The sequence below is a fragment of the Anomaloglossus baeobatrachus genome, chromosome 5 (genome assembly GCF_048569485.1).
Source record: "Anomaloglossus baeobatrachus isolate aAnoBae1 chromosome 5, aAnoBae1.hap1, whole genome shotgun sequence".
Classification (NCBI taxonomy): domain Eukaryota; kingdom Metazoa; phylum Chordata; class Amphibia; order Anura; family Aromobatidae; genus Anomaloglossus; species Anomaloglossus baeobatrachus.
This window is the reverse complement of record NC_134357.1, coordinates 142321327-142346300: the sequence shown is the minus strand read 5'-3', so window position 1 is coordinate 142346300 and position 24974 is coordinate 142321327. Positions and strand designations below refer to the sequence as shown.

At 48.9% G+C, this 24974-nt stretch overlaps 1 protein-coding gene across 4 annotated transcripts in view; it reads left to right on the top strand.

The window, feature by feature from the left end:
* Positions 1-23913, top strand: part of ECD (ecdysoneless cell cycle regulator) — a 34078-nt gene extending 10165 nt beyond the window's left edge. For 3 of the 4 annotated variants that reach the window (XM_075348947.1, XM_075348946.1, XM_075348943.1), the window contains exons 5-14: positions 1847-2019; positions 2772-2964; positions 3055-3183; positions 4295-4420; positions 17100-17185; positions 17705-17811; positions 18843-19017; positions 21536-21603; positions 22329-22540; positions 22660-23913. In XM_075348947.1, coding sequence (XP_075205062.1) covers positions 1847-2019; positions 2772-2964; positions 3055-3183; positions 4295-4420; positions 17100-17185; positions 17705-17811; positions 18843-19017; positions 21536-21603; positions 22329-22540; positions 22660-22887 — 1497 coding nt within the window. In that variant the 3' untranslated portion in view covers positions 22888-23913. The remainder of the gene's footprint in view (positions 1-1846; positions 2020-2771; positions 2965-3054; positions 3184-4294; positions 4421-17099; positions 17186-17704; positions 17812-18842; positions 19018-21535; positions 21604-22328; positions 22541-22659) is intronic. The other variant, XM_075348945.1, reaches the window with a different exon arrangement.
* Positions 23914-24974: the final 1061 nt, after the last annotated feature.

Sequence of the window (24974 nt, the reverse complement as noted above, 5' to 3'; positions counted from 1 at the left end):
TTTTCTGCCAGGTAAAAAAAAAGCAGCGTGGTCACAGTATTTCTGAATTTTCATAGACTTTTCCGGGGAAGGAAAGGCATGCAGTTTTGGGCAACAAACTGCACTAAATGCAGCATGCACACACAGCCTTAGGCCCTGTGCGCACTTGCCGGTTTTTGCCGCGGATTACCTGCATGTTTCGCTGCAGAAAATGTTCATAACATCTCTGCGGTGATTCACCAGCAAATCCTATGGGAAAAAAAAATGCTGTGCGCACTATGCGGATTTTGACAGCTGCATGTTTTGCTGCGGGATTCCCGCAGTAAAAACAATTGCATGTCACTTGTTTTCCGCAGGTCCCTGCGGGTTCAAGGGCTGGCAGCTCAATCACCCGTTGACTCTGGGTCAGCGGAGGATTGATCCCCAGTATCTGGCCAGATGCTGCAACCCATATAAAGTTTATGGGGAACAGAATCTGGACCAAAGGGGTAGGAGCAAGTGCTTCATACTCATCGATGACCGGGCGGCTGTCACACTGCTCTCGCGGCGGCTCTTCATCTTCCAGAGCCAGCCGCTCCTTATTCCATCTCGTATGCACTTCTTCCCTGCTCACCGATGGCTGTGATTGGTTGGTTGCAGGCAGACACACCCCCACACTGTGACAGCTGTCTCAGTGCAACCAATCACAGCCGCCAATGGGCGGGTCTATAGTGTACAGAAAAATAAATAAATAAATAAAAAAAAAAAAAGGCGTGCGGTCCCCCCTCAATTTTAAGAACCAGCCAGGAGAGCCTCACAGCTGGGGGCTGGTATTCTCAGGATGGGGAGCCCCACGTTATGGGGAGCCCCCCAGCCTAAAAATATCAGCCAGCAGCTGCTTGAAATTGCCGCATCCATTAGATGCGACAGTTCCGGACTTTTCCTGGCTCTTCCCATTACCGTGATGCGGTGGCAATTGGGGTAATGAAGGAGTTAATGGCAGCAGCCCATAGCTGCCACGAAATCCTAGTTTAGTGATGGCAGGCATCTATGACACCCCCTCATCACTAAACTGCAAGTGAAAGTAAATAAGCCACAAACAACCCAAAAATCCTTTATTCGAAATAAAAGACAAAAAAGCCCCCTCTTTCACCACTTTATTAACCCCTAATAACAGCCCTCCAGGTCTGACCTAATCCACAAGATGTCCCACGACTCTTCCAGCTCTGCTACACTAGGCACTCCAATGAGCGCCATAGACCATGACTGCTCACTGTGAGGGTCAAGACGTAAGTGAAGTGAGCCGCCGGGATCAGCGGTGACTTTACTCATGTTCTCTGCAGTGACAGGTGGAGGATTCCAGCGGTCACTGCACATCAGCTGACTGAAGTCACCGCTGATCTTACACTCGCCTTCTCCAGCGAGGCTGTCTCCGGACACTGCTCTCCTGCTTCCAGGCCGCCTCATGCATATGCAGCGAACAGCAGAGCGCCGGAGGAAGCCGCGCGGGACAAAAGCACGGCCCGGAGACTTCAGCACCACGGACAGCAGGAGCGGGGAGAACTGTGAAATCCCGCAGGGAACAACCTGCGGCAATTCCGCACCAGATCCGCAACAATACGCAACATACCGCATGCGGATTTCGGTGCGGATTTTTTTGCAGAATATTTTTTTTTTTTTTTTCTCCCCGCAGGTGCGGAAATCTTTAAGAGCCTGCGGAATTTTCTTAAGAAAATTCCATTTTCTAGTGCGCACAGGGCCTTGTTGTCTTTTTGGTCTCTATAATAATGCAGATACCAGCCCTGTAATCTGAGCCCAACTGTGAAGAGATTCTACTTTGTGGTGCTGAATTTATTTATTTATATTTTTATCTTTATTCTCTCATCAGGTCTTTTTTTACCATGGCAAGCTGTGCATGATACCCGTGCACAAAGATGGAGATCTGCCCGACCCGGCTTCCGGTATGACCGCATTGCAGGCACTGAGGTTACTCTCTGCTCATCCAGAGGCCTTTATAGCATCTGATTCTATTACTAAAGCGACCGAGCGGCGAATTAAAGGGTATCATTTCATTTTTTACCTCGTTTTGTTTACATGAGACTTTGTAGATGGATATTTATTTTATTTTTATTTATTTATTTATTTATTTTTTTCTTCAAAAACCTGTAGTTACAAGGATCAAAGTACTCTATATTACAAAGTTTTCTTATTAAAGAAATTATATTATTATTATTATTTGCAATGTCTGACAGGAATTGTCTGAAAATCTAATACTTGTATAGATAAACTGTACAATAATGTTGGCCAATGGAATCTGCTCGGGGTGTATGAATTAGGCCGGTTTCACACATCCGGCATTTCGCCACTTTGCCGGATCCATCACTCCAGTACAGTGCAATACAGTACAATGGCATTGCAGCAAGCTCCGGTCACATGCTGTCATGTGATGAAGCATGTGACCGGAGGTTGCCGCGATGCCAGTGTACTGTATTACACTGTACTGGAGTGTGACGGATTCGGCAAAGCTGCGAAATGTCGGATGTGTGAAACTGGCCTAATTGCTATTTGCTTTCTCTCTCATGTATGTGGCCAAATTCAGAGGACTTCACAGCGCACAGGGTGGCACGAACTGCTTCTGCTGCTGTAAACCTAGAATTAATGCAGCAAATGGCCTAAAACGAATGAGGGGAACCTCTGCTCTGGACTCCAGTCCTTTACAGCGCATTTTAGGGGACCGCATCAGATTAATAAAATTATACTAAACGTAATTAAATTAGCAATTGACTTTTTTTTTTTTTTTTTTTTATAATCAGGTATCCTGAAAAAATTAAGGATTCTTTCCATCAAGCCCATTGTCTGGTTCCTGCTGAGATCGCAGCTATATTAAAGGAGCGTCCGCAGTTGGTGTCAGCGGCAGTCCAAGCTTTTTACCTCCGAGACCCTATTGACCTAAAAGCCTGCCGTGCGTTTCATCATTTCAAACCTGAAAGGTGCCTGTACACATCGGTACGTTCATGCCATGCAGTCTGTTCTCTCACCAGTCAGCCATCGATCACCCATCCTGCTTATACCCACTGTTACTAATATTATTTACAGGTGACCTTTACAAAGTGTTTATACGCTCAGCTCCACCAACAGCGATTCCATCCCGACAAGCGCAGCGGATTCGCCCTTCCTGCTGTCTCTCATCCCAAGTACAAGGCACATGAACTGGGGATGAAGCTGGTAAACTGTTTACTTGGGTGTAATACCCACCGAGAAAATACTTGTTTATTATCCATTCTTTCTCATGCAGTCCTCCCTTCTGTAGCCATCTTGGTCTAGAGGGACAGATTTCCCTATGCTCACAATCGTTTACTCTAGGGTTCTATTTGCATGTGAATAAAGCTAACTTAATTTCTTATATAAAGTCTTTCTTTATCTGTGCCTCACATCCTCAGTTCTCTACTTGCAGGCAGTAAATGGAAATATTAAAAGCAAATTTGCCCCTTGATTCAAGCTGCCTTAATTTTGTTTGGTCAAAATGAATCAACCAATAGGTTCCCTTTTTAAATGTTCATGTCCAACTGCCACATGTGCATAATTTTAAGAAGCGGATTCATCAAGACTGCTGTTTTATACACTTGATGAAAAACTAAGGAGGGTTAGGACACTCCAAACTACATAACAGGCACATTGTTGGGCTGCTTGAGTGCCACAAAGCAATCATGGCTACAGTAGAGTAAAGCTGCCCTTTATATTAATTTCTGGTGGTGAATTGTTGGGCCATGGTGGTCCAGGCCTCCCTCCAACTAAACCTAACTAAAAAGAAGAAAAAATAATTGTGCAAATGGTGGTTACATTTTCTTCCTTTACACTATAAAAGCTGCAAAGCTTTTGATGAATAGCAAAGTAAATAATTGGCTACTTTTATACCATGTCTTAAAGGATGGTTAATAATTTGATCACAGTGGGACACGTTTATCAATATGGTCCAAATTTTATTTATTTATTTTTTTGGGGGAGGTGCAGCCTTAGACTAGTAACCCTTAAAATGCACCAGACTGTACCAAAGTGGCTTATGCTGCTTAATAAGTCTGGGGAATCTTTTAGACTTGTAATAATTGGTTTACTTGGTGCCAGAATTAACATTTTTCGCAAAAAAATGTCTATCTGGCTTCCATTTTTTGGGGGGGAATTGGGGTGATACCTCCTAACTGACAGACCATGGTGTTTGCAGGTTACAACCCCTTATTTAATAAGATGCAGAAACTCCTAATAAATGATACCTTTTAGCATTAGCTATTAAAAAAAATCTATATTGTGCAATGTCATCATGTACCTGGTTTCCCATTAGGCACATGGTTTTGAGATTTTGTGTTCCAAATGTGCTGGTTCTGACGGGTTGGCCAGAAGACTTCCTTCTAAGAGCCCGCTCTGGACTGGATTTTTAATCAACTTGCAGAAAAATGATTTCTTTAAGGTATGGAAAGTTTTTAATTCACATTGTCATATTCATCTGCCTAGGATTCTCGTTGGCATCCAGTGCAATATAATATTTTCTTTAATCTGTCCTCATGGGTTCTGTGCATAATAGTATGTTAAATTTTACAGCCAAGTGTAAAATATTTTACAACCTACACTTAAAATAGATTTCTAATTGTGTTTCCGTCTCCAAGATCCTATCCCAATATGTAGTAGGTCTAAAAGTATTAGCAAATACCTCCAGTTAGAAATGTAGTATAGTTCTTCTGATTCACTATGTCTCTTACATCATGTGTAGGGCATTGCAGGACCTTGGGTATCCATGGTTACGACAACGCATATAGTCAGTTAGTTGCTAGTGGTCATAACCATGGATAGCTAAGATCCTGCAATGCCCTGACCATGAGGTAAGTGACATGGCTAATCAGAAAAAATATACAACATTTGTAATTGGAGGCATTTGCTAATTTTATTTTTATTATTAAATCTTTTTGAGATGGGAATATCCCTTTAATTTTAATGAGCTAAAGGGTGAAATGTTAAAGGGGAAATGCAAGTAATGGTGGCATCTGTTAGAGCGGTCACTGGTTAGACTTTATGATTACATGCAATACTGATACAGATTATTATACTTAATGAGGGATATGATTCTTCAGACTTGGTGTTCTTTGAATTCCTATGTTGAAGACCTTACATTTATTTAGGAGATTCGAGGCATGGGTTTGTACTGATAACTTCTTGCTCTGTATTATATTTTTTTTTTTTATTATAATTGCAGAAAGGTCCTTTTCTTTGTCCCTCCATTGGGAGACCCAGACAATTGGGTGTATAGCTTCTGCCTCCGGAGGCCACACAAAGTATTACACTTTTAAAAAAAAAAAAGTGTAACCCCCTCCCCTCTGCCTATACACCCTCCCGTGGATCACTGGCTCCTCAGTTTTATGCTTTGTGTGGAAGGAGGCACACATCCACTCATAGAAAAAAAAAAAAAAAAAAAGATTTCTCATACATAGTATGACGGATGGAAGAAAAGAGGTCCCCTATGGGGTCCCCGGCATGCTCCCTTCTCACCCCACTATGTCGGCGGTGTTGTTAAGGTTGAGGTACCCATTGCGGGTACAAAGGCTGGAGCCACATGCCTTCTCCTTCACCATCCCTTATGCGGCTCTGGGAGAAGTGGGAGCCTCACCGGTCATTCATCTGCTGAGACCGTGCTCCATCTGCAGCCCCTGGTGGAACCTGCTGGACCGGAGCGTTTTCATCCCCAGGGATCGGGCCCTGCACCTTCAAGGTACTCTGTGTCCCCATGGGGGGACGGTACGGGGAGAGAGGTTGCCTTTCTCCCCAGTAGCGCCGTCCGTTGTTTTTTCATCGGACTTCCGCGCCGGCCGTGCCTGCTTGTCGGGCACAGCCTTAAATTTAGTCCCTGGCTTAATCGCGGCCTGGTCGCGAAAAATCCCGCCCCCAGGCCTGCTTGTCAGGGGTAAGGGCGGGATTACCGACAGAGGGCTGGAGCATCTTTGCATGTCTCCCCTCCCCTCTCATGGACCACTATGGGGCCTCCAGATTCCCGCCTTTTGCCGGCGCCGCCCATGGCTCCACTCCCCCCCCCTTGAGAGCTCCGGCGGCCATGTTTGGCATTCTGCCGGTGTATGCTGCAGCTGCACAGCTCTACAGCTCCGGGGGACCCACGACAGGGAATCTGGAGGACACCAGCGGTTGGTAAGCCACACCGGTCACCCGGTGCTGGTTCCCCTAGGGTAATAGATAGATAGATAGATATTTATATTATATTCGAAATGGCTCTTTAACCCTTTCCCATATACCCTCAGTGGTCGCTCTCCTAAGGGACACTTATTGCTTACAGCATGTCGTCCACAAGGAGCAAAGCCCCTAAGGCACAGGTTTTTTTCGCAGCCTGTACCTCTTGTGGGGCTATGTTGCCTGCGGGATCCACCTACCCTCACTGTGATCAATGCTCGACTCCTGCCACGCTTGCTCAGCCGGAGCCCAGGGCACCTGTGGGCCCCTCGGCTCATGTAGATCCCCCTGCTCCTCCTGAGCAGGCTGCAGGGACAGAGTCACCGTCATTGGCCTCTTTCGCTGAGAAACTGTCACTTTCTCAATCCATTGCACAGTCTATATGGACAAATGGTCATCTAAGCTCCTTGAGGCATTGCAGTCCAGACCGGGCTCTTCACAGGCCCCGGCCTCTGTTAGTTTGTCTCCTCCAGGGCCTTCTCGGTCCGCGCCACAGCACGCTCCCAGGATAGCCCCTAGGTCCCAGGCGGAAGACTCCTGCCCGGATCGCAGTCCCAGACCGGCTAAGCGGCCTCGCTGGGACTCTTCCCCGGCCTCCTCACGCTGCTCTGGATCTCAGCTGGAGGACTCTCAGGATGACGAGGCGGACGTGGGAGCTCAGGGCTCTGACCCTGACTTCGCCCTCAACCTTGATACCCCTGAGGGGGACGCCTTAGTAAATGATCTTATTTCGTCCTTCAACCAGGTGTTGGATCTCTCTCCCCCGCCTCCACCTGTAGAGGAGTCTGCTTCTCAGCAGGAGAAACACCAATTTCGATTCCCCAAACGTACGCGCAATACGTTCTTTGATCACTCTAACTTCAGGGACGCTGTCCAGAAGCCCAGAGCGGTCCCGGACAAGAGTTTTGCTAAAAGGCACTCTGACACGCGTTATCCCTTTCCACCTGAAGTCGTTAAGGGCTGGGCACACTCACCCAAGGTGGATCCGCCAGTCTCTAGATTGGCTGCTAGGTCCATTGTGTCTGTTGCCGATGGCTCATCCCTGAAGGATGCTACTGACAGACAGATAGAGCTCTTGGTGAAGTCTATTTATGAGGCCACGGGCGCATCTTTTGCCCCGGCCTTTGCGGCTGTGTGGGCTCTCCAAGCAATCTCGGCATGTCTGACTGAGATTAATGCTGTCACGCGGAATTCTGCTCCGCATGTGTCTTCCTTGACCTCTCAGGCATCAGCATTTTCGTCCTACGCCATGAACGCCATCCTGGACTCTGCTAGCCGTACGGCTGTAGTATCCGCTAACTCCGTGGCAGTCCGCAGGGCCATGTGGCTGCGCGAATGGAAAGCAGACTCTGCTTCCAAAAGGTTCTTAACTGGTTTGCCTTTTTCTGGCGAACGTTTGTTTGGCGAACGGTTGGATGAGATTATTAAGGAATCCTCGGGAAAGGACTCCTCCTTACCCCAGTCCAAACCTAAGAGACCGCAGCAGAGAAAAATCAAATCGAGGTTTCGGTCCTTTCGTCCCTCCGCCAAGCCCCAATCCTCTTCGTCCAACCGGCCGGAGAAAGGCCAGAGGAACTCCTATGCGTGGCGGTCCAAGTCACGCCCCCAAAAGGCCGCAGGAGGCACTGCCTCCAAGACGGCCTCCTCATGACTCTCGGCCTCATCTAGCCACATCCTCGGTCGGTGGCAGGCTCTCCCGCTTTGGCGACGCCTGGTGGCCACACGTTCAAGACCGATGGGTGAGAGACATTCTGTCTCATGGTTACAGGATAGAGTTCAGCTCTCGACCTACGGCTTGTTTTTTTTCAGAACCTCCCCACCCCCCGCACAGGCAGACGCACTGTTTCAGGCGGTGGACGCTCTAAAGATGGAAGGAGTTGTGATTCCCGTTCCCCTTCAGGAACGTGGTCGCGGATTTTACTCCAACTTGTTCGTGGTGCCAAAAAAGGACGGGTCATTCCGTCCCGTTCTGGACCTCAAGCTACTCAACAGACATGTGAGAACCAGACTGTTTCGGATGGAATCTCTCCGCTCAGTCATCGCCTCGATGTTACAAGGAGACTTCCTAGCATCGATCGACATCAAGGATGCTTATCTCCATGTGCCGATCGCACCCGAACATCAACGTTTCCTGCGTTTCGCCATCGGGGACGAACACCTCCAGTGCCCTTCGGCCTGGCGACAGCCCCACGGGTCTTCACCAAAGTCATGGCATCCGTCGTGGCGGTCCTGCACTCAGGGCCACTCGGTAATCCCATACTTGGACGATCTCCTAGTCAGGGCCCCTTCTCGGGTGGCGTGTCAACGAAGTCTTACCGTCACTCTGGCGACTCTCCAGCAGTTCGGGTGGAGCATCAACTTCCCGAAATCCAAGTTGACGCCGACCCAATCACTGACTTACCTCGGGATGGAGTTTCATACCCTTCCAGCGTTAGTCAAGCTACCGCGGGACAAACAGCTTTCTCTGCAGGCGGGGGTGCAGTCACTTCTTCGGAGTCAGTCACACCCCTTAAGGCGCCTCATGCACTTCCTGGGGAAGATGGTTGCAGCTATGGAGGCAGTGCCGTTCGCGCAATTCCATCTACGGCCACTCCAATGGGACATTCTTCGCAAATGGGACAAGAGTGCTGCTTCCCTCGACAAGAACCTCTTTCACTTGCAACCAAAACATCACTTCAGTGGTGGCTCCTTCCCACATCTGTCTCGGGGAAAATCCTTCCTCCGCCCCCCCCCCCCCCCCAACCTGGGCCGTGGTCACCACGGACGCGAGCCTGTCAGGTTGGGGAGCGGTTTTTCTCCACCACAGGGCTCAAGGAACCTGGACTCCAATAGAATCGTCCCTTCAGATCAATATTCTGGAGATAAGGGCAGTATATCGAGCCCTATTTGCTTTCCATCGGTGGCTGGAGGGCAGGCAGATCCGAATCCAGTCGGACAACGCCACTGCCGTCGCGTACATCAACCACCAAGGCGGCACTCGCAGTCGTCAAGCCTTCCAGGAAGTCGGGCGGATTCTGCAGTGGGTGGAAGTCACAGGCTCCACCATCTCCGCAGTTCACATCCCGGGCATGGAAAACTGGGAAGCAGATTTTCTCTATCGTTTCATTGGGGGACACAGGACCATGGGTTATGCTGCTGTCCCTAGGAGGCTGACACTAAGTAAACATAAAAAGTTAGCTCCTCCCTAGCAGTATACACCCCGAGCCGGAGGCGGGCTCAGATCAGTTTTTAGCTTAGTGTCGTAGGAGGCTGATGTGGGCCGTCTCGGCCCCCCTCAGCCATGTATGTTTTTGCGCTTTTTTTTTTCTTTTATTTCGGCGCCGCTCATCACTCTCATACCTGTCGTCTTTTTCTCTGCAGGTATTCTCTTCACTCATCCTCCGCAGCCCTGTGGGTACCACTCCCCAGGGTCGCAGGGGCTTGAGATTTCGGGCCCTCTCCCCCGTCCATCCCCGTGGTACCGCTCCCGGGGGTCCGCGTGTGGGCAGGTTGTTTTGTGGGCACCCCTGATTCGCCCTGCGGTATCACCCCAAAGGGCGTATAGGGGAGTACAGCAGGGATGGATCCTCCGCAGCGTGTGTAATCGATGGGGCCCTGTCACGCTGCCTTCTCCTGCAAGGGGGCTGCAACCCCCATCATGATGTCCACTACCCTGCCTCAGCACGCTCTCCCCCGGAGTCTTCCTGGACGAGTAGCGCTGTACACAGGCAGGGGCAGGGAGCCCTGCCTGCACCGCATCAGTCGCTGGGCCGGCGCCACCGATTACAGGTAGGACCGACCTCTCCTGCACTTTCCCCAGGCCCTCTCCATAAATTTAGCCCCCGGTCTCGGCCTAGTCGCTCCTGCGTCCTAGCCACGCCCCCGCTGCAGCGCTATTGGCCGCCGGTCGTCTCCCTCTGTATCCTCCCACTGCTCTGCCTCCTGGCTGATGGTGGGGGCTGTGGATCCTCCGGTTTTCGCGCCGGAATGCTGCTCCTCCCCCAGCGTCCCCTCGCCATTTTAGCCTGTCTCTGGTCCCCTTAGGCTGCAGCGCGCCGGCGTTCTGAGTCTTCTGCCCAGCTCTCCTGGACTTCCCCTTCTGGACTGGTGGGCAGCACGCAGGACCTGGGTAAGCTCTGCTCCTAAGGAGTAGCCCTCACTAGGTAGCGTTCTGAGTTTAGGGACGAGTTAACCCTCTCCTGTCTCCTTCCTAGCAGCCACCAGGGAGAGTACTTGCTTTCACCATGCCTAAGGCTAAGCCCACCCAATCCAAGCAGGCCCCCTTTGCACTATTTTTTGCATGCTCCTCCTGCAAGTCCAAATTTTCCCAGGGTCAGGACGCCCCACTATGCTCCGTCTGTTCTACAGAAGCGCAGCCTCCGCAGGACTCCGCGGCCGACGTTTCTGATACCGCAGACGCCACAGCGCCATATGCTGCAGGGCCCTGCGTCCCCCCCCCCCCCCCGACTGGCTAGTGTCCCTGTCCTAGTCCGTAGATTCCCTCTCTGAGGCTTCTCGGACCATCGCGCAAGCAGTGCGCCTGCTGCCGTCGCTCGCCCAGATTCCCGCAGACCCGGCGCACTCGCCTCCGGAGCAGGTGAGCCCCATTGCAGGGACCTCCTCTGCTGCTCAGAAACGGACCCGCCAGGTCTCGTCCTCAGACTCTTCCCAGGTTTCACCTTCATCCCCAGGTCCAGACCGTCAGTCCTCCAGGGAGGCTTCTGACTGCTCCGAGGATGATTCCGATGCGGCACCCCTGCAGGACTCGGAGCAGGCGGCTGATATTCGGCGCATGGTGAATAGCCTGATAGAAGCAGTAAACCAGACCTTGAAGGTACAGGCGGACCCCGTCTCCTCCCAGAGCACCCAGGTCTCGTTTAAGCGGGTGAAGCGGGCCCAGAACACATTCAGCGGACATCCAGAATTCGCTGAGTTACTGCGCAGCCACAGGCAACAGCCGGACAGGGTATTTACCAGCGGTAAGTCCATCGATTTGCATTATCCCTTTCCTGAGGGTCTTCGAAAGGATTGGGCAGACTCCCCTGTGGTCGACCCCCCCCCCCCCCCCCCCAATCTCCCGCCTGTCTTCTCACACAGTCCTTCCACTCACTAACGGTATGTCTCTCAAAGACCCTACGGACCGTACTATTGACAGGTTGGCCCGTTCCGCCTTCGAGGCAGCGGGCACATCCCTCTCTCCGGCCTTTGCCTCGGTTTGGGTTGCGAAGGCCCTGATGTCCTGGGCGGACACGCTACGCTGCGGTCTCCGCGCCATTCCTGCCAATCCGGACCTGGTTCCCATCGCCTCGCCGATTTTTTTTTTTTTTTTTTTTTTTTTTTTTTTTTTTTTTTTTTTTTTCCCCCCCCCCTCGCAGGTGAGCACCTGCTTAATGCAGCCCTGGCGTCTGCAAGTTGCGCGGCCCAGGCCGCCAGCAACAATGTGGCCATCCGTCGAGCCCTCTGGCTCCGGTCCTGGAACGCGGATGCGGCCTCTAAGAAGTCACTAACTTCCCTGCCCTTCCTAGGGGGAACGTCTCTTCGGAGATAAGCTGGACCAGTTGATCTCCGATGCAACGGGAGGAAAGAGTACATCTCTCCCCCAATTGCGCCCCAAGCGCTTCCAGAATCGGCGCCCCACCGCTCGTTTCCGGCCTTTTCGCAGCTTCAACTCCACTCCCCAGCCGCGGAAAAGCCGCTCTCCTCCGAGAGACAGGAAGACCCCGTCATTCAAGACCAATCCCGCCTGGCGTTCACGTCCACGAGATCCTCTTCTGGTTACCGTTGACGTTCCTCCAAGTGACTCGCGGTCGGCGCGCAACAGCGCCAGACTTGTGGGAGGGCGTCTGTCTCGTTTTCAGCATGTGTGGATCCCCCTGACCGCCGATGCCTGGGTCAGAGAGATCATCACATCAGGCTACAAAATAGAATTCGAAGCAAAGCCACAGACGTTTTTTCCTATCTCGCCCTCCCGAGTCTCCCGCACGCGCTCGCGCGTTCTTTCACTCCATAGACTCCCTCCTCCGAGCCGGAGTCGTGGTACCAGTCCCTCCCGCAGAGCGTTTCAAGGGGTTCTATTCCAACCTTTTCGTGGTCCCCAAAAAGGACTGCTCTGTCCATCCCGTCCTCGACCTAAAGCTTCTAAACAGGTCGGTGAGGCCTCGGCCGTTTCGAATGGAGTCACTCCGGTCAGTCATCGCGTCCATGGAGATAGGCGAATTCCTGGCATCGCTGGATATTCAAGACTCCTATCTTCACGTCCCGATAGCCACCTCTCACCAACAGTTCCTCCGCTTTGCGATAGCGGAAGATCACTTCCAATTCACGGCTCTTCCCTTCGGCCTCGCATCCGCACCCAGGGTCTTTACGAAGATCATGGCTGCTGCCATGTCCGTCCTACATTCCAGGGGTGTTATGGTCATCCCGTACTTGGACGATATGTTGATAAAGGGCTCTTCCTTCGAGGACTGTGGTCTATGGGTTCAGGTCACGATCGACACCCTTTCACGGTTAGGGTGGCTGATAAATCGGAAGAAGTCCTCTCTGACCCCGGCCCGTCGGATCACCTTTTTAGGCATGGTATTCGATACCACCCAAGGGCGAGTTTTCCTCACACAGGAGAAAATGTCCTCCTTGCAACGAGGACTCCGCACTCTCCGGCGTCAGCGCCAAGTTTCAATCAGGTTCGGCATGCGAGTCCTCGGTCGTATGGTGGCGGCGATGGAAGCGGTACCCTTTGCACAGTTCCATCTCCGGCCCCTCCAGCTGGCCTTGCTGAAGAAGTGGGACAGATCTCCCTTTTCTCTGGACCGCAGGTTTCATCTTTTGCCGGAGACCCGCCACTCCCTCCGTTGGTGGCTCAATCAACGCAACCTCGCGTCAGGAAGGTCTTTCCTCCCGCTCCACTGGAAGATGGTGACCACCGACGCCAGTCTCCAGGGCTGGGGAGCAGTGTTTCGGCATCACACAGCGCAGGGCCGATGGCCACCGCGGGAGAGTTGTCTCCCGATCAACATTCTGGAGATAAGAGCCATCCGGCTAGCCTTGCAGCAGTTTCGGCACCTAGTACAGGGTTTCCCGGTCAGGATCCAGTCGGACAATGCGACGGCGGTGGCGTACATCAACCACCAAGGCGGCACAAGAAGTGTCAGGGCGATGCGAGAAGTCAAGAAGATTTTGCACTGGGCCGAGTGTCATCACTCCCTGATCTCAGCGGTACACATCCCAGGCGTGGACAATTGGGCGGCGGACTTCCTCAGCAGGGAAGGCCTCGCCTCCGGAGAATGGTCCCTCAACCGGGAAGTCTTCAACCAGATCTGCGACAGATGGGGAGTTCCGGATGTGGACCTAATGGCCTCCCGGTTCAACCGCCAGGTTCCGCAATTTGTAGCGCGGTGCCGCGACCGCTTGGCTTTAGGAGTCGACGCCCTCACCCTGTCATGGAGCCAGTTCAGTCTCCCGTACATCTTCCCTCCGCTCCCTCTGATCCCGAGGGTCCTCAAGAAGATCAAGGCGGAAGGAATACCGGTCATCCTAGTGGCTCCGGACTGGCCCAGGCGAGCATGGTTCGCGGAACTAACTCAGCTCCTCGCAGACGCTCCGTGGCGCCTTCCAGACCGTCCAGATCTCTTGCAGCAGGGACCTCTTTTCCATCAGAACTCACAGGTCCTAAATTTGACGGCCTGGCCATTGAATCCTGGGTTCTAGCTAAGGCTGGTTTTTCTTCAAGAGTGATTCAGACAATGATTAGGGCCCTCTTCATCAGCCATCTTCATCAAGAATATACTACCGCACGTGGAAGGTTTTCTTCAGGTGGTGTGAAGAGCATAATATTTCTCCTCTCGCCTTCTCCCTTCCTTCCCTATTGGCATTCTTGCAGTCAGGCCTAGATGCGGGTCTCTCGCTCGCAACACTAAAGGGCCAGGTATCGGCGTTATCAATCCTGTTTCAGAAGCCACTGGCCGCTCGTTCACAGGTTAAGACCTTCATCCAGGGAGTGGCCCACCTGGCCCCGCCGTTCCGTCAGCCTCTAGAACCGTGGGACCTTAATCTAGTCCTAGGGTCGCTTCAGGGCCCCCCATTCGAGCCCTTGCGAGATTCTTCCCTTTCTCACCTGTCTTGGAAGGTGGTGTTTCTCGTTGCCATCACTTCTATTCGCAGGACGTCAGAGCTGGCAGCTCTCTTCTCATTCCCCCTTTTTTGATTTTTCACCAGGACAAAGCTGTTCTCCGACCAGATCCCGCCTTTCTCCCAAAGGTGGTCTCCCCGTTCCATCTTAACGAAGAAATCGTTCTTCCGTCCTTCTGTCCTGGCCCCTCACAGCTTGGAGAGGTCCTTGCACACCCTGGACCTAGTGCGCGCACTTAGAATTTATGTCTCCAGAACCGCGCCGTTCCGTAAGTCAGACGGTCTGTTTGTCCTCCCTTCTGGTCCCAAGAGGGGTGACTCGGCATCCAAGGCCACAATTGCCAGATGGATCCGTTCCGCCATATCAGAGGCCTATCGGGTTCGGGACAAGTCTCCGCCGCGGGGGGTAAGGGCGCACTCTACCCGTGCAGTGGGAGCCTCTTGGGCGATTAGGCATCAGGCGTCGGCCGACCAGGTCTGCAAGGCCGCCACCTGGTCTAGCCTGCACACCTTTACTAGGTTCTACCAGGTTCACACCCAAGCATCGGCAGATGCTAGTTTTGGGAGAAAGGTCTTGCAGGCAGCAGTTGCACACCTGTAATAGGGTGGCAGCATTCAATTATAGTGCAAGCCCGCCGAGGGAGGTTGTTGTTTCTTCCTATCTGCGGGTTTCGGTATTCCCACCCAGCGACTGCATTTGGACGTCCCATGGTCCTGTGTCCCCCAATGAAACGATAGAGAAAGTAGGATTTTTGTGTACTCACCGTAAAATCTTTCTCTGAGTCTTCATTGGGGGACACAGCACCCACCCTGCTTGGTTTTTTGGTTGTTTAATTGCATTTGCCTTCTATTTTCAGCGGTCTAATATTCATAGACCTCTTGTTCGCACAGCTGCATTGTTTTAATTACAACTTGTTTTTATGTATGGTGATTCTTGTACTCCTCCTACTGCTTGTGCACCAAACTGATCTGAGCCCGCCTCCGGCTCGGGGTGTATACTGCTAGGGAGGAGCTAACTTTTTATGTTTACTTAGTGTCAGCCTCCTAGTGACAGCAGCATAACCCATGGTCCTGTGTCCCCCAATGAAGACTCAGAGAAAGAGATTTTACGGTGAGTACACAAAAATCCTACTTTCTCAGTCGTCAGGGCATGGACGCGGGGGAATGGTCTCTTCACCCAGACGTGTTTCGAGAGATCTGTCGCCACTGGGGAACGCCGGACGTCGATCTCATGGCGTCACGACACAACAACAAGGTCCCGGCCTTCATGGCACGGTCTCAGGATCACAGAGCTCTGGCAGCGGACGCTCTGGTCCAGGATTGGTCGCAGTTTCGACTGCCATATGTGTTTCCCCCTCTGGCGATGCTGCCCAGAGTAATACGCAAGATCCGGTCGACTGCCGTCGCGCCATTCTCGTCGCTCCAGACTGGCCGAGGCGGTCGTGGTATCCGGATCTGTGGCATCTCACAGTGGGTCAACCGTGGGCGCTTCCAGACCGCCCAGACTTGCTGTCACAAGGGCCGTTTTTCCATCTGAATTCTATGGCCCTCAACCTGACTGTGTGGCCATTGAGTCCTGGCTCCTAGCGTCTTCAGGGTTATCTCAGGATGTCATTGCCACCATGAGACAAGCCAGGAAGCCTACGTCCGCCAAAATCTATTACAGGTCTTGGCAAATCTTCTTATCCTGGTGCTCTGATAACTGTTTTCCTCCATGGCCGTTTGCTTTACCCACATTTCTTTCATTCCTACAATCTGGAATGGACAAGGGTTTGTCCCTCGGCTCTCTCAAGGGCCAAGTGTCGGCGCTCTCCGTGTTTTTTCAAAAGCGTCTAGCCAGGCTTCCGCAGGTCCACACGTTCCTGCAGGGGGTTTGCCACATGGTCCCACCTTACAAACGTCCGTTGGAACCTTGGGATCTTAACAGGGTTCTGACGGCTCTTCAAAAGCCGCCTTTTGAGCCGCTGCGGGATGTCTCTCTCTCCCGTCTTTCTCAGAAGGTGGCCTTCCTGGTGGCGGTCACATCACTTCGGAGAGTGTCTGAGCTTGCAGCGCTGTCATGCAAAGCCCCCTTCCTGGTTTTTTCACCAGGATAAGGTGGTTCTGCGTCCTGTCCCGGAATTTCTCCCTAAGGTGGTATCCCCTTTTCATCTCAATCAGGATATCTCCTTGCCTTCCTTTTGCCCTAATCCAATTCACCAGTGTGAAAAGGATTTGCACTCTTTGGATCTAGTGAGAGCACTCCGGTTCTACATGTCTTGCACGGCGCCCCTGCGCCGTTCAGACGCGCTTTTTGTCCTTGTCGCTGGCCAGCGTAAGGGCTCTCAGGCCTCCAAGTCAACCTTGGCTCGGTGGATCAAGGAACCGATTCTCGAGGCCTACCGTTCTTCTGGGCTTCCACTTCCTTCAGGGTTGAAAGCCCATTCTACCAGAGCCGTAGGTGCGTCCTGGGCTTTGCGGCACCGGGCGACGGCTCAGCAGGTGTGTCAGGCAGCTACGTGGTCTAGTCTGCACACTTTCACGAAGCACTATCAAGTGCATGCCTATGCTTCGGCAGACGCCAGTCTAGGTAGGCGAGTCCTCCAGGCGGCGGTTGCCCACCTGTAAGAGGGGGCCGTTTTTCGGCTCCTTTTATTAAGGTATTCTTTTACCCACCCAGGGACTGCTTTTGGACGTCCCAATTGTCTGGGTCTCCCAATGGAGCGACAAAGAAAAAGGGAATTTTTTTGGGTCTAGTGAAGACATTATTTTTGTATGCTATATCGTATAACTACTTTTTTGTGTATATAAATAAGTTTGCTTCACTTTTCTAGGGAGAAACCGAGGGATCAGCAAAGTATTGTGAACTTATGAAGAAAGCAGAGCTTTACTTCCAGCAGTCAGTATTCAACCCAGATAGGTAAGATTGTGACAAAATAATCAGACCTTAAGAATAACTACTAACCTGACCCCGAGTAACTTTGTGATTGGGGGGGGGGGGGGAATCCCTTGCCAAAACCTTTAGTGCCATCACCTCTGCACTAGGAATGCTCACTAATCCTTGGGACACGTGGAAGACCACTGAAATCTACCAATTAAAGTTATGATAGTCTCTGGGGGGACATGGCACTTCTGTACATTGCAAGGACAGATTATAAATTTCAACAAAAATTGGTAAATTGTAGCCAGGTCCCCCTTGGCAGCAGAACACTCTGATTTAGGTTGTTCTTATTAAGAACCCTTGTCACACAGCTTTTTTTTTTTTTTTTTTTTTTTTTTTCCCCAAAGCTTTTCTGTTCCACTACCCACCTTTTATAGTGTCCACACTTACATGAATGTGAGAGAGTTTTGGAAGTCTTGATATAACAATGGTTTAACCCGGGCTTTGTTGATTTTATTATTTTTATATATATTTTTTTTTTTTTTTTTTTTTGCCTAGTTCCACAAGCCTGAGTCCTGGTGAAGAAGTCCTGAGGTTACTGAGCACCCTGACTGTGAACATGGAGGAGCTGAAGAAAGAAGAAGCTCAACTTCCTCCAGATGAAGGTGAATCTTAGTGGTCTGCTTCATTCACTTTATTTGCATCAAGTGATTAGTCCTGACTACAGATCCTTGCCCGATATGTTTGTTGTCTAAATGCAACGTAAGGCAATGTCCGTACACTGCAGTTTTGTTTTGACGAAAAAACACACTCTAGCAGGCCAAAAAAATACTTTAAAAAAAAAAAAGCTATGCATTTTTTCACATGCGTTTCCCCCCCCCCCCCCCCAATATATTCAATGGAATAAGTGCAGATCAAAAATGGAGACAGAATTGACATGCTGCTGCTTTTTCCTGCAACCAAAACTGCAAGGAAAAAAGCAGCAGCATGTTTACAGCCTTTTTGAATTCTCATAGACTTTGTTTGGGAATGTAGTGCATGCAGTTTAGAGCAACAAATTGCACTCGAAATCGCAGCAAAAAACTGTGTGTGTTTGTGTTACCTGCGTTGATCATGCTTGCATCCTTAGCCAGATCTGAGCAGACCCAGAATACCCCTTCACTTTAATCCAAAGCTGAGGTTTGGCAGCGTCATTCGCACGCTTCCCGACAAGTAGAGCTTATTGTAATGTGTACGGGTAAGTGTACATTATCAGTGTTGGCAGCATTTTGGATGCAGCATGTTTTCGTGGCGTCCAAAGCGCAGTGTTAATACAGTACAAGCACAGTGGATGGGATTTGTAGAAATCTCATGCACACTGAGCTTCTTTTGGACGCTCCACAATCTGACATGTGGCGTGGCTTTTTGAACCACATGTCGTTGTTGCGGAGACTCTAGTGTTCTGAGCAGGAGAACACAGCGACATAGCACTGTCTGAGCCTGATCGTATGCACGGACAGCACATTCTCCCAGGATGCCAGCCTCTCCGGATAAGAAAACACGTTGTGTCCAGAACGCTGGTACTCTGGATTATGTAAAGGCTTGACAAGCTTCAGCAAACGCTTACGCTTGTGCACATCTTTTTCAAACTATCAATGGTGATCAGTGGGGCTTATAATAACTTACTCTGTTCTGTAATGTGCTTATCTGCTTGAAGATGACAGCTGGTTGGACCTGACTCCAGAGAAGTTGGAGCAGATGTTACAGTATGCTGCAGGCCCAAAGGAAATTGCCACCGAGACTGGGGAGAACTACAACTTGACAGAAGTGACTGAGAGCATGAAGGCCTTTATCACAAATGTGTCCTCACATGAAGGTGCGGAGGTGCCCTGGTATGTACAGTGTATCCATTATTCTCTAGTACCATGTCACTTTCATACAGTGCTCAATGATATTGGAAGTTCAGTATCTTGATGTTCTTGATATGCCACGGACTATGGCGGGTAGACCACCCAAAAGACAAGTGACAAGGAGACGCAGCCTTTTCATAGGATCTTTGGGACTTTAGGGTCACAACAGTTAAAACCCAGTGATGGAAGATTGTTGGCATTTCTAAGCAATATGAGTGACTATCACTGAATGGACCTTTTAAAATGGTCTGTGGCTGATTAAATGTCAGCAGTTCCATTAATAGGTTCACAACAGACATCTACAAGGGAAATATAACAAATTCTATGAATATCTGAAGCTGTAGCTCGGTTTCTTCCACACACTGGTTAAGAGGTCAAAAGTTTAATAATGACAGCCTTTACCTTTTTAAACCCTCCTATACAGCACCCATCTTGTGTTTTATCCAAGCAGAAAGGAAACTGTTAGGCCATGTGCGCACTTTGCATTTTTTTTTTTTTCCCTGCGTTTCTGCAGCGTTTTGAGCTGCAGCGTTTTAATGCAAAATTGCTTGTGTTTTGATTTCCAGGCAAAGTCTATGGAAAATACGGCTTTCTTGTGCGCATGATTCTTTTGCAAACGCATCGTTTTGGTTGCTTAAAATTTGTCAAAAACTCTGCGTTGAAAAAGCAGCATGTCAGTTGTTTTTGCCATGTTTGCTGAGTTCTACACCCATTGAAATCAATGAGTTGTAGAAAATCGCTGCCAAAATGTTAGTGCTTTTGCATTGCATTACTGCTTGTGTGTGTGTGTGTGTGGGTGGTATGTATGTATGTAATATATATCTATATCTATATCTAAATCTCTCAAAGGCAGGTCTTTTGTCTCTTTGTCTCTGTCTGTGTCTCTATCTCTCTGTCCATGTCGGCCTCTCCCTCCCACCCCCTCTCTCATACTCACCAATCCACGATCACCGGAGCGGCGCTGCACAGCGTTCACACTGTGGCGGCTTCTCTTTTGAAAATGCCGGCTGCTCATTAATAAATCACCCCCGCCCTCCGGCGCCTATGATTGGTTGCAGTCAGACACGCCCCCACGCTGAGTGACAGCTGTCTCACTGCAACCAATCACAGCCGCCAGTGGGCGTGTCTGTCGAGCAGTAACAAAAAAAAAAAAAAAAAAAATTGAAAAAAAAAAATGACGTGCAGTCTCCCCCAATTTGCCCAGGATAAAGCCACACGGCTGAAGGCTGGTATTCTAGATGCGACAGTCCCAGGACTTTACCCGGCTCATCCCGAATTGCCCTGGTGCGGTAGCAAACTGGGTAATAAGGAGTTAATAGTGGCAGCTATGGGCTGCTGCCAAGTCCTAGGTTAATCATGGCAGGCGTCTCCCCGAGATACCTTCCATGATAAACTTGTAAGTTAAAGAAAATAAACACATCCAAAAAAATCCTTTATTTGCAATGAAAGACAAAAAAACACCCACTTTTACCACTTTAACCCCTCAAAAACAACTCCAGGTCTTATGTAATCCACGCAAGGTCCCACGACTTTTTCAGCTCTGCTACATCGGAAGCTGACAGGAGTGGCAGTAGAACACCGCTGCTCCTGTCAGCTCCATGCAGCAACTGAAGTCAGTTGCGCGATCAGCTGTGCTGTCACTGTGGTTACTCGCGGCCACCGCTCTCAGGTGGAGGACTGCTGCTGTGGTCGCGAGTAACCTGAGTGACGGCACAGCTGATAACGCGGCTCACTGCAGTCATTCAGGGGATTTGCGATCACAGGTGAGTACTTCACGTGTGACCGCAAATCAAGCCGCGGCACGCAGTCGCGCGATCACAATGAAGTCAAGTGAAGTTCATCTGAGTTCATTCTGATCGTGCGGCTCTCTCGCAGCCAGCCATGCTCTTTTTGACAGTGCGGTCCCACTCGGCCCTGCTGCAAGTCTATGGGGATGCAGTAGAGTAGAGTGGGACCGTACTGTGGAAAAATGTGTGTTCTGGATGCTTTTCCCACTCAATGGCAGAGCAAGCATGCAGAACGCATGAATTCTCCAGGAATGTGTGCACGTTGCATTCTGCAGAATGCGTCTCAGAACGCAGCTTGTTCGGAGACGCACAGGCAGTGACTTACACGCTGCAGAATTGGACGCAAAGTGTGCACATAGCCTTAGTTTACCAGCTGTAATCTATAGTCGAAATGGATCCTAAAGATGCATTCCTGCCCTGGTGATAATTACTCGTTTGTAAATTCTTTCATGAAAAGATCCTTTTTAGGTAATCAGACATTCCCTGTGATATTCATGGAAAGAATTGTTTGATCGCACCTTTTGTTTTTATGAAGGAGAATATGTAAATATAGATGAGAAATGTTATCAACACTGAAATTTTGTCCTTTTGAATTGATCTAGAATAAAATTGGTTGAGGCATTTTCCAATCAGTTATTATAGAAACCTCTACTGGGTGACACGTTTTACCAATGTTACTAATGGCTGTACATGCTTTTTGTTTTGACACGTAGGAGTCTTCCTGAAATGCCAATTACATTTGATGTTGATTCTTTCACAAGTGCCTTAAACAAGATCATTGGTGAGATTTCTTATTGTTTGTATGTACATTTTATATGTTTACATATATACAGGATGAACACAAAATTTGCTGCTACATTTGTCAGCATGGTGAAGAGCTAGATTAAATCTGGATAAAGTGTGTTTTTAGGCTGCATGTAGCAGCTCATTAACCCTTAGGCTGGGCATACATGGTGACACTGAAATCAGTGTCAGACTGCAATATTGTAAGATGTCACATTGTAACATCAGCATAGTATTCTGGAAGATGATGCACTATTTCTGAAGGGAAGGGAAGCGTTCTTCTCTTCAGGCTGCCGTAAGGAGAATGATCTGATCCTGTCAGTCACAAATGTTTACAAATGTATGTGACTTTCTTTCGCTGGTTGCATGTTGCACACTACTCTCTTCCCGTAGAATTAAATGAAAGCTGTACACAACTCAAACTATGCAACTTTTTATTTTGGGGGTGTTTTTGTTTACAGACCAACTGTTCGTTTCTACAAGCCTTGTTGGCATCAAAATGCTCATTACACCGCTTAATTTCTTGGCTGGTGTAGTTTCCAAAAAATGGGGTCACCTGTGGGGAATTTTCAGCATGACAAGCACTCTGCAACTTCAGCATGGTGTCCGCAGTCTATTCCAGCCAAATTTGTACTCAAAAAGTGAAATCTTTTCATCTTGGGAAAACCCCTTTGACACGTTTTTGTTTAAAAAGGCATAGTAATTAATCAGTTAATTTCACAGGTCCAAGTCCAGAAGAACTGGATTCTGATGATCTAGCCTCAGAAGAAGACTTTGAGTTGCTGAACAGTGATGATGATGATGCTAATTTAAGTGATCTGGCCACACCGCTGAATGCAGATGCCCTGCAAAGTCTCCACTCTTACATGGACGTTATGGACAAAGAACTTGCACAAACCAATATTGGAAAAAGCTTCATCAAAATGAAAGATATGGTGAGGAATGACTTTATCTTCATGATGAGGTTCTTGTGTGTTTTTGTTTTGTTTTTTTTCAGTGTAGTGTGAGAAGATCACAAATACAGATGTATTAATTTTCCTTTATTTTTCCCAAGCAGAGCGCAGCCCATCCCAAGACCGATAAAGCTGAGGCAGAGGTGGATCCTGACGAGGCTGACCTGGCCCCAGTGGATGTAGACTTGAATTTGGTGAAAAATATCCTTGAATCCTGTAGCTCTCAATCTGGCTTGGCTGGACCAGTTACCAATTTGTTACAAAGTATGGGGGTCCACCTCCCTGACAATACAGACCAGGAGATGGCAGATGGAAGTTTACCGCACTAATAACTACTATGGACTCTGAAACCAATGTTCTGATACTTTACAATATTTTACACCCTTCCCCGCCCCCTATATTCTGCCATCAATTGTTTAATCATTGAGACCCCAAGTAACAAATCAAGTTTTCATTAGCGCAGTGTAGCCCAATCTGCTAAACTGGAGATGTACTGATGTCGTCTTAAAGGGAATCAGTCACTCAGAGTTTTTTTTTTTTTAAACTGAGCAAAGCATAATTTAGTGACAGAGACCCAGATTCCATGATGTATCCCTTACTGGGCTGCTTGCTTTAGTTTGTATAAAATTGTGGTTTTGTAAGCAGCAGATTACTAGAGGACTAGTAATCCTGCTGTTGGGTGATACTTCATATTGATGACCGCTTATAATCATTGACCGTATTCTGTGGACATGGGAAGAAAGTTGCCAATCAGTGGTGTGATGGGTGGGATTATATATAGATGTCACCATTCAGAGAACTGCATGACCTGTAGCAAGTAAAATAGGGTTTATAGAAATGACAGCAAGCAACCCAGTAAATGATACCATTTTGAACTCTAGGTCTCTGCCCTTACATTATGCTCCTCTTGGATGGTGTAGCAAAAAACCTGGTGGAAAGTCACTCTTTAAATAAAAAAAAAAAAAATTATTATAAATTTTGGTTTTTGTTATATTCCACTGCTTTCAGTGCCTTATCTGTTGGTGGAGAACATGAGATCAGTGCGAGGATATATTTATATAGAACTGCTGTTACAGGAGTATTGGAAACCTTTAGTGGGAATATACAGAGGAGTCTGACGCAGAACGCTCCGAAGTCTGTAGTGTAAATGTTTTGTAGAGTTCTGACACCTACTGCGAATCATTTTGACTATATGTATTTTTGTCAGGGTATCCTGAGGTTGAATATTGCAAATGTAATTTACTTGTATAGTTTTTCTAATTATGTAAATGTGCTTGACAAGATTTAAAAAGACAAGATATTAAGGATGTAATACAATAAGATTTTCATAAATGCATTTATTTGACTCAATAAACATTTTGTATCAAAAAGACTTCAAAAATATTATTCTGGATTCTAGGAAAGTAGAATTTAAACAGTTTCCTATCCTTCGACATTTCTCCAATTAAGTAAATTTCCTATTACAAAGACATCTTTGCCTGGTATGGTGAAATGTGTTTTTTGTAGTCTAGCACAAACATATTCTACAGAAATTGTCACCACTCACAGAATATACTCTAGTATAAGCCGAGGCACCTAATTTTACCACAAAAACTGGGAAGACCTATTGACTCGAGTATAAGCCTAGGATGGGAAATGCAGCAGCTACTGGGACACTTCAAAAATAAAAACAGATGCCAATAAAATGTAATGTGCCCCTATTGTTTCCTGTGGTAATGTCCTCATGTGGTCCCCTTCTTGTCCCCAAATAAATAAAAATGTATGTATGTAGCACTATCTCGATCTATCATCTCACCTGTCCTCTGTTCCTGCGGTGCCCTCTTACCTGCTTCTTGCGGACTGCAGACACATGGACCCCTCATTGATTGTGGCTGATACAGGGACTGCTGCTGTTGCGCTGAAGGGATTTTAGCATCTGACATCAAAAATCGCTTAACCCTTTTTAATGCCAAAAATGGATCTACTAAACAGAAAAGTTTTTTAGCCTTTCTTCATCGTTCCTTATGGGAGACCCAGACCATGGGTGTATAGCTTCTGCCTCCGGAGGACACACAAAGTACTACTAAAAAGTGTAGCTCCTCCCTCCGAGCATATACACCCCCTGGATGACAAATCTAACCAGTTCAATGCTTTGTGTTCAGGAGGTCACACACACATGCATTCTCTGATTTTTGATTTCAAAGATTTGGAAGAAAAGCGGGTCCAGTCTGGACTCCCGGCATGTCCCTTCTCACCCCACTGTGTCGGCGGTGCTGTTAAGGTTGATTTTACAAGGCTGGAGCCTTCACATGCCGCGCTCCTTCACCATCCCGAGGCTCTGGCTTGAAGTGGGAGCCATCACGGTTCTCTCTGCTTTGCAGGAGACCGGTCTCCATCCGCAGCCCTGTCAGGATCCTGCCGGACGGAGCGTTTACCC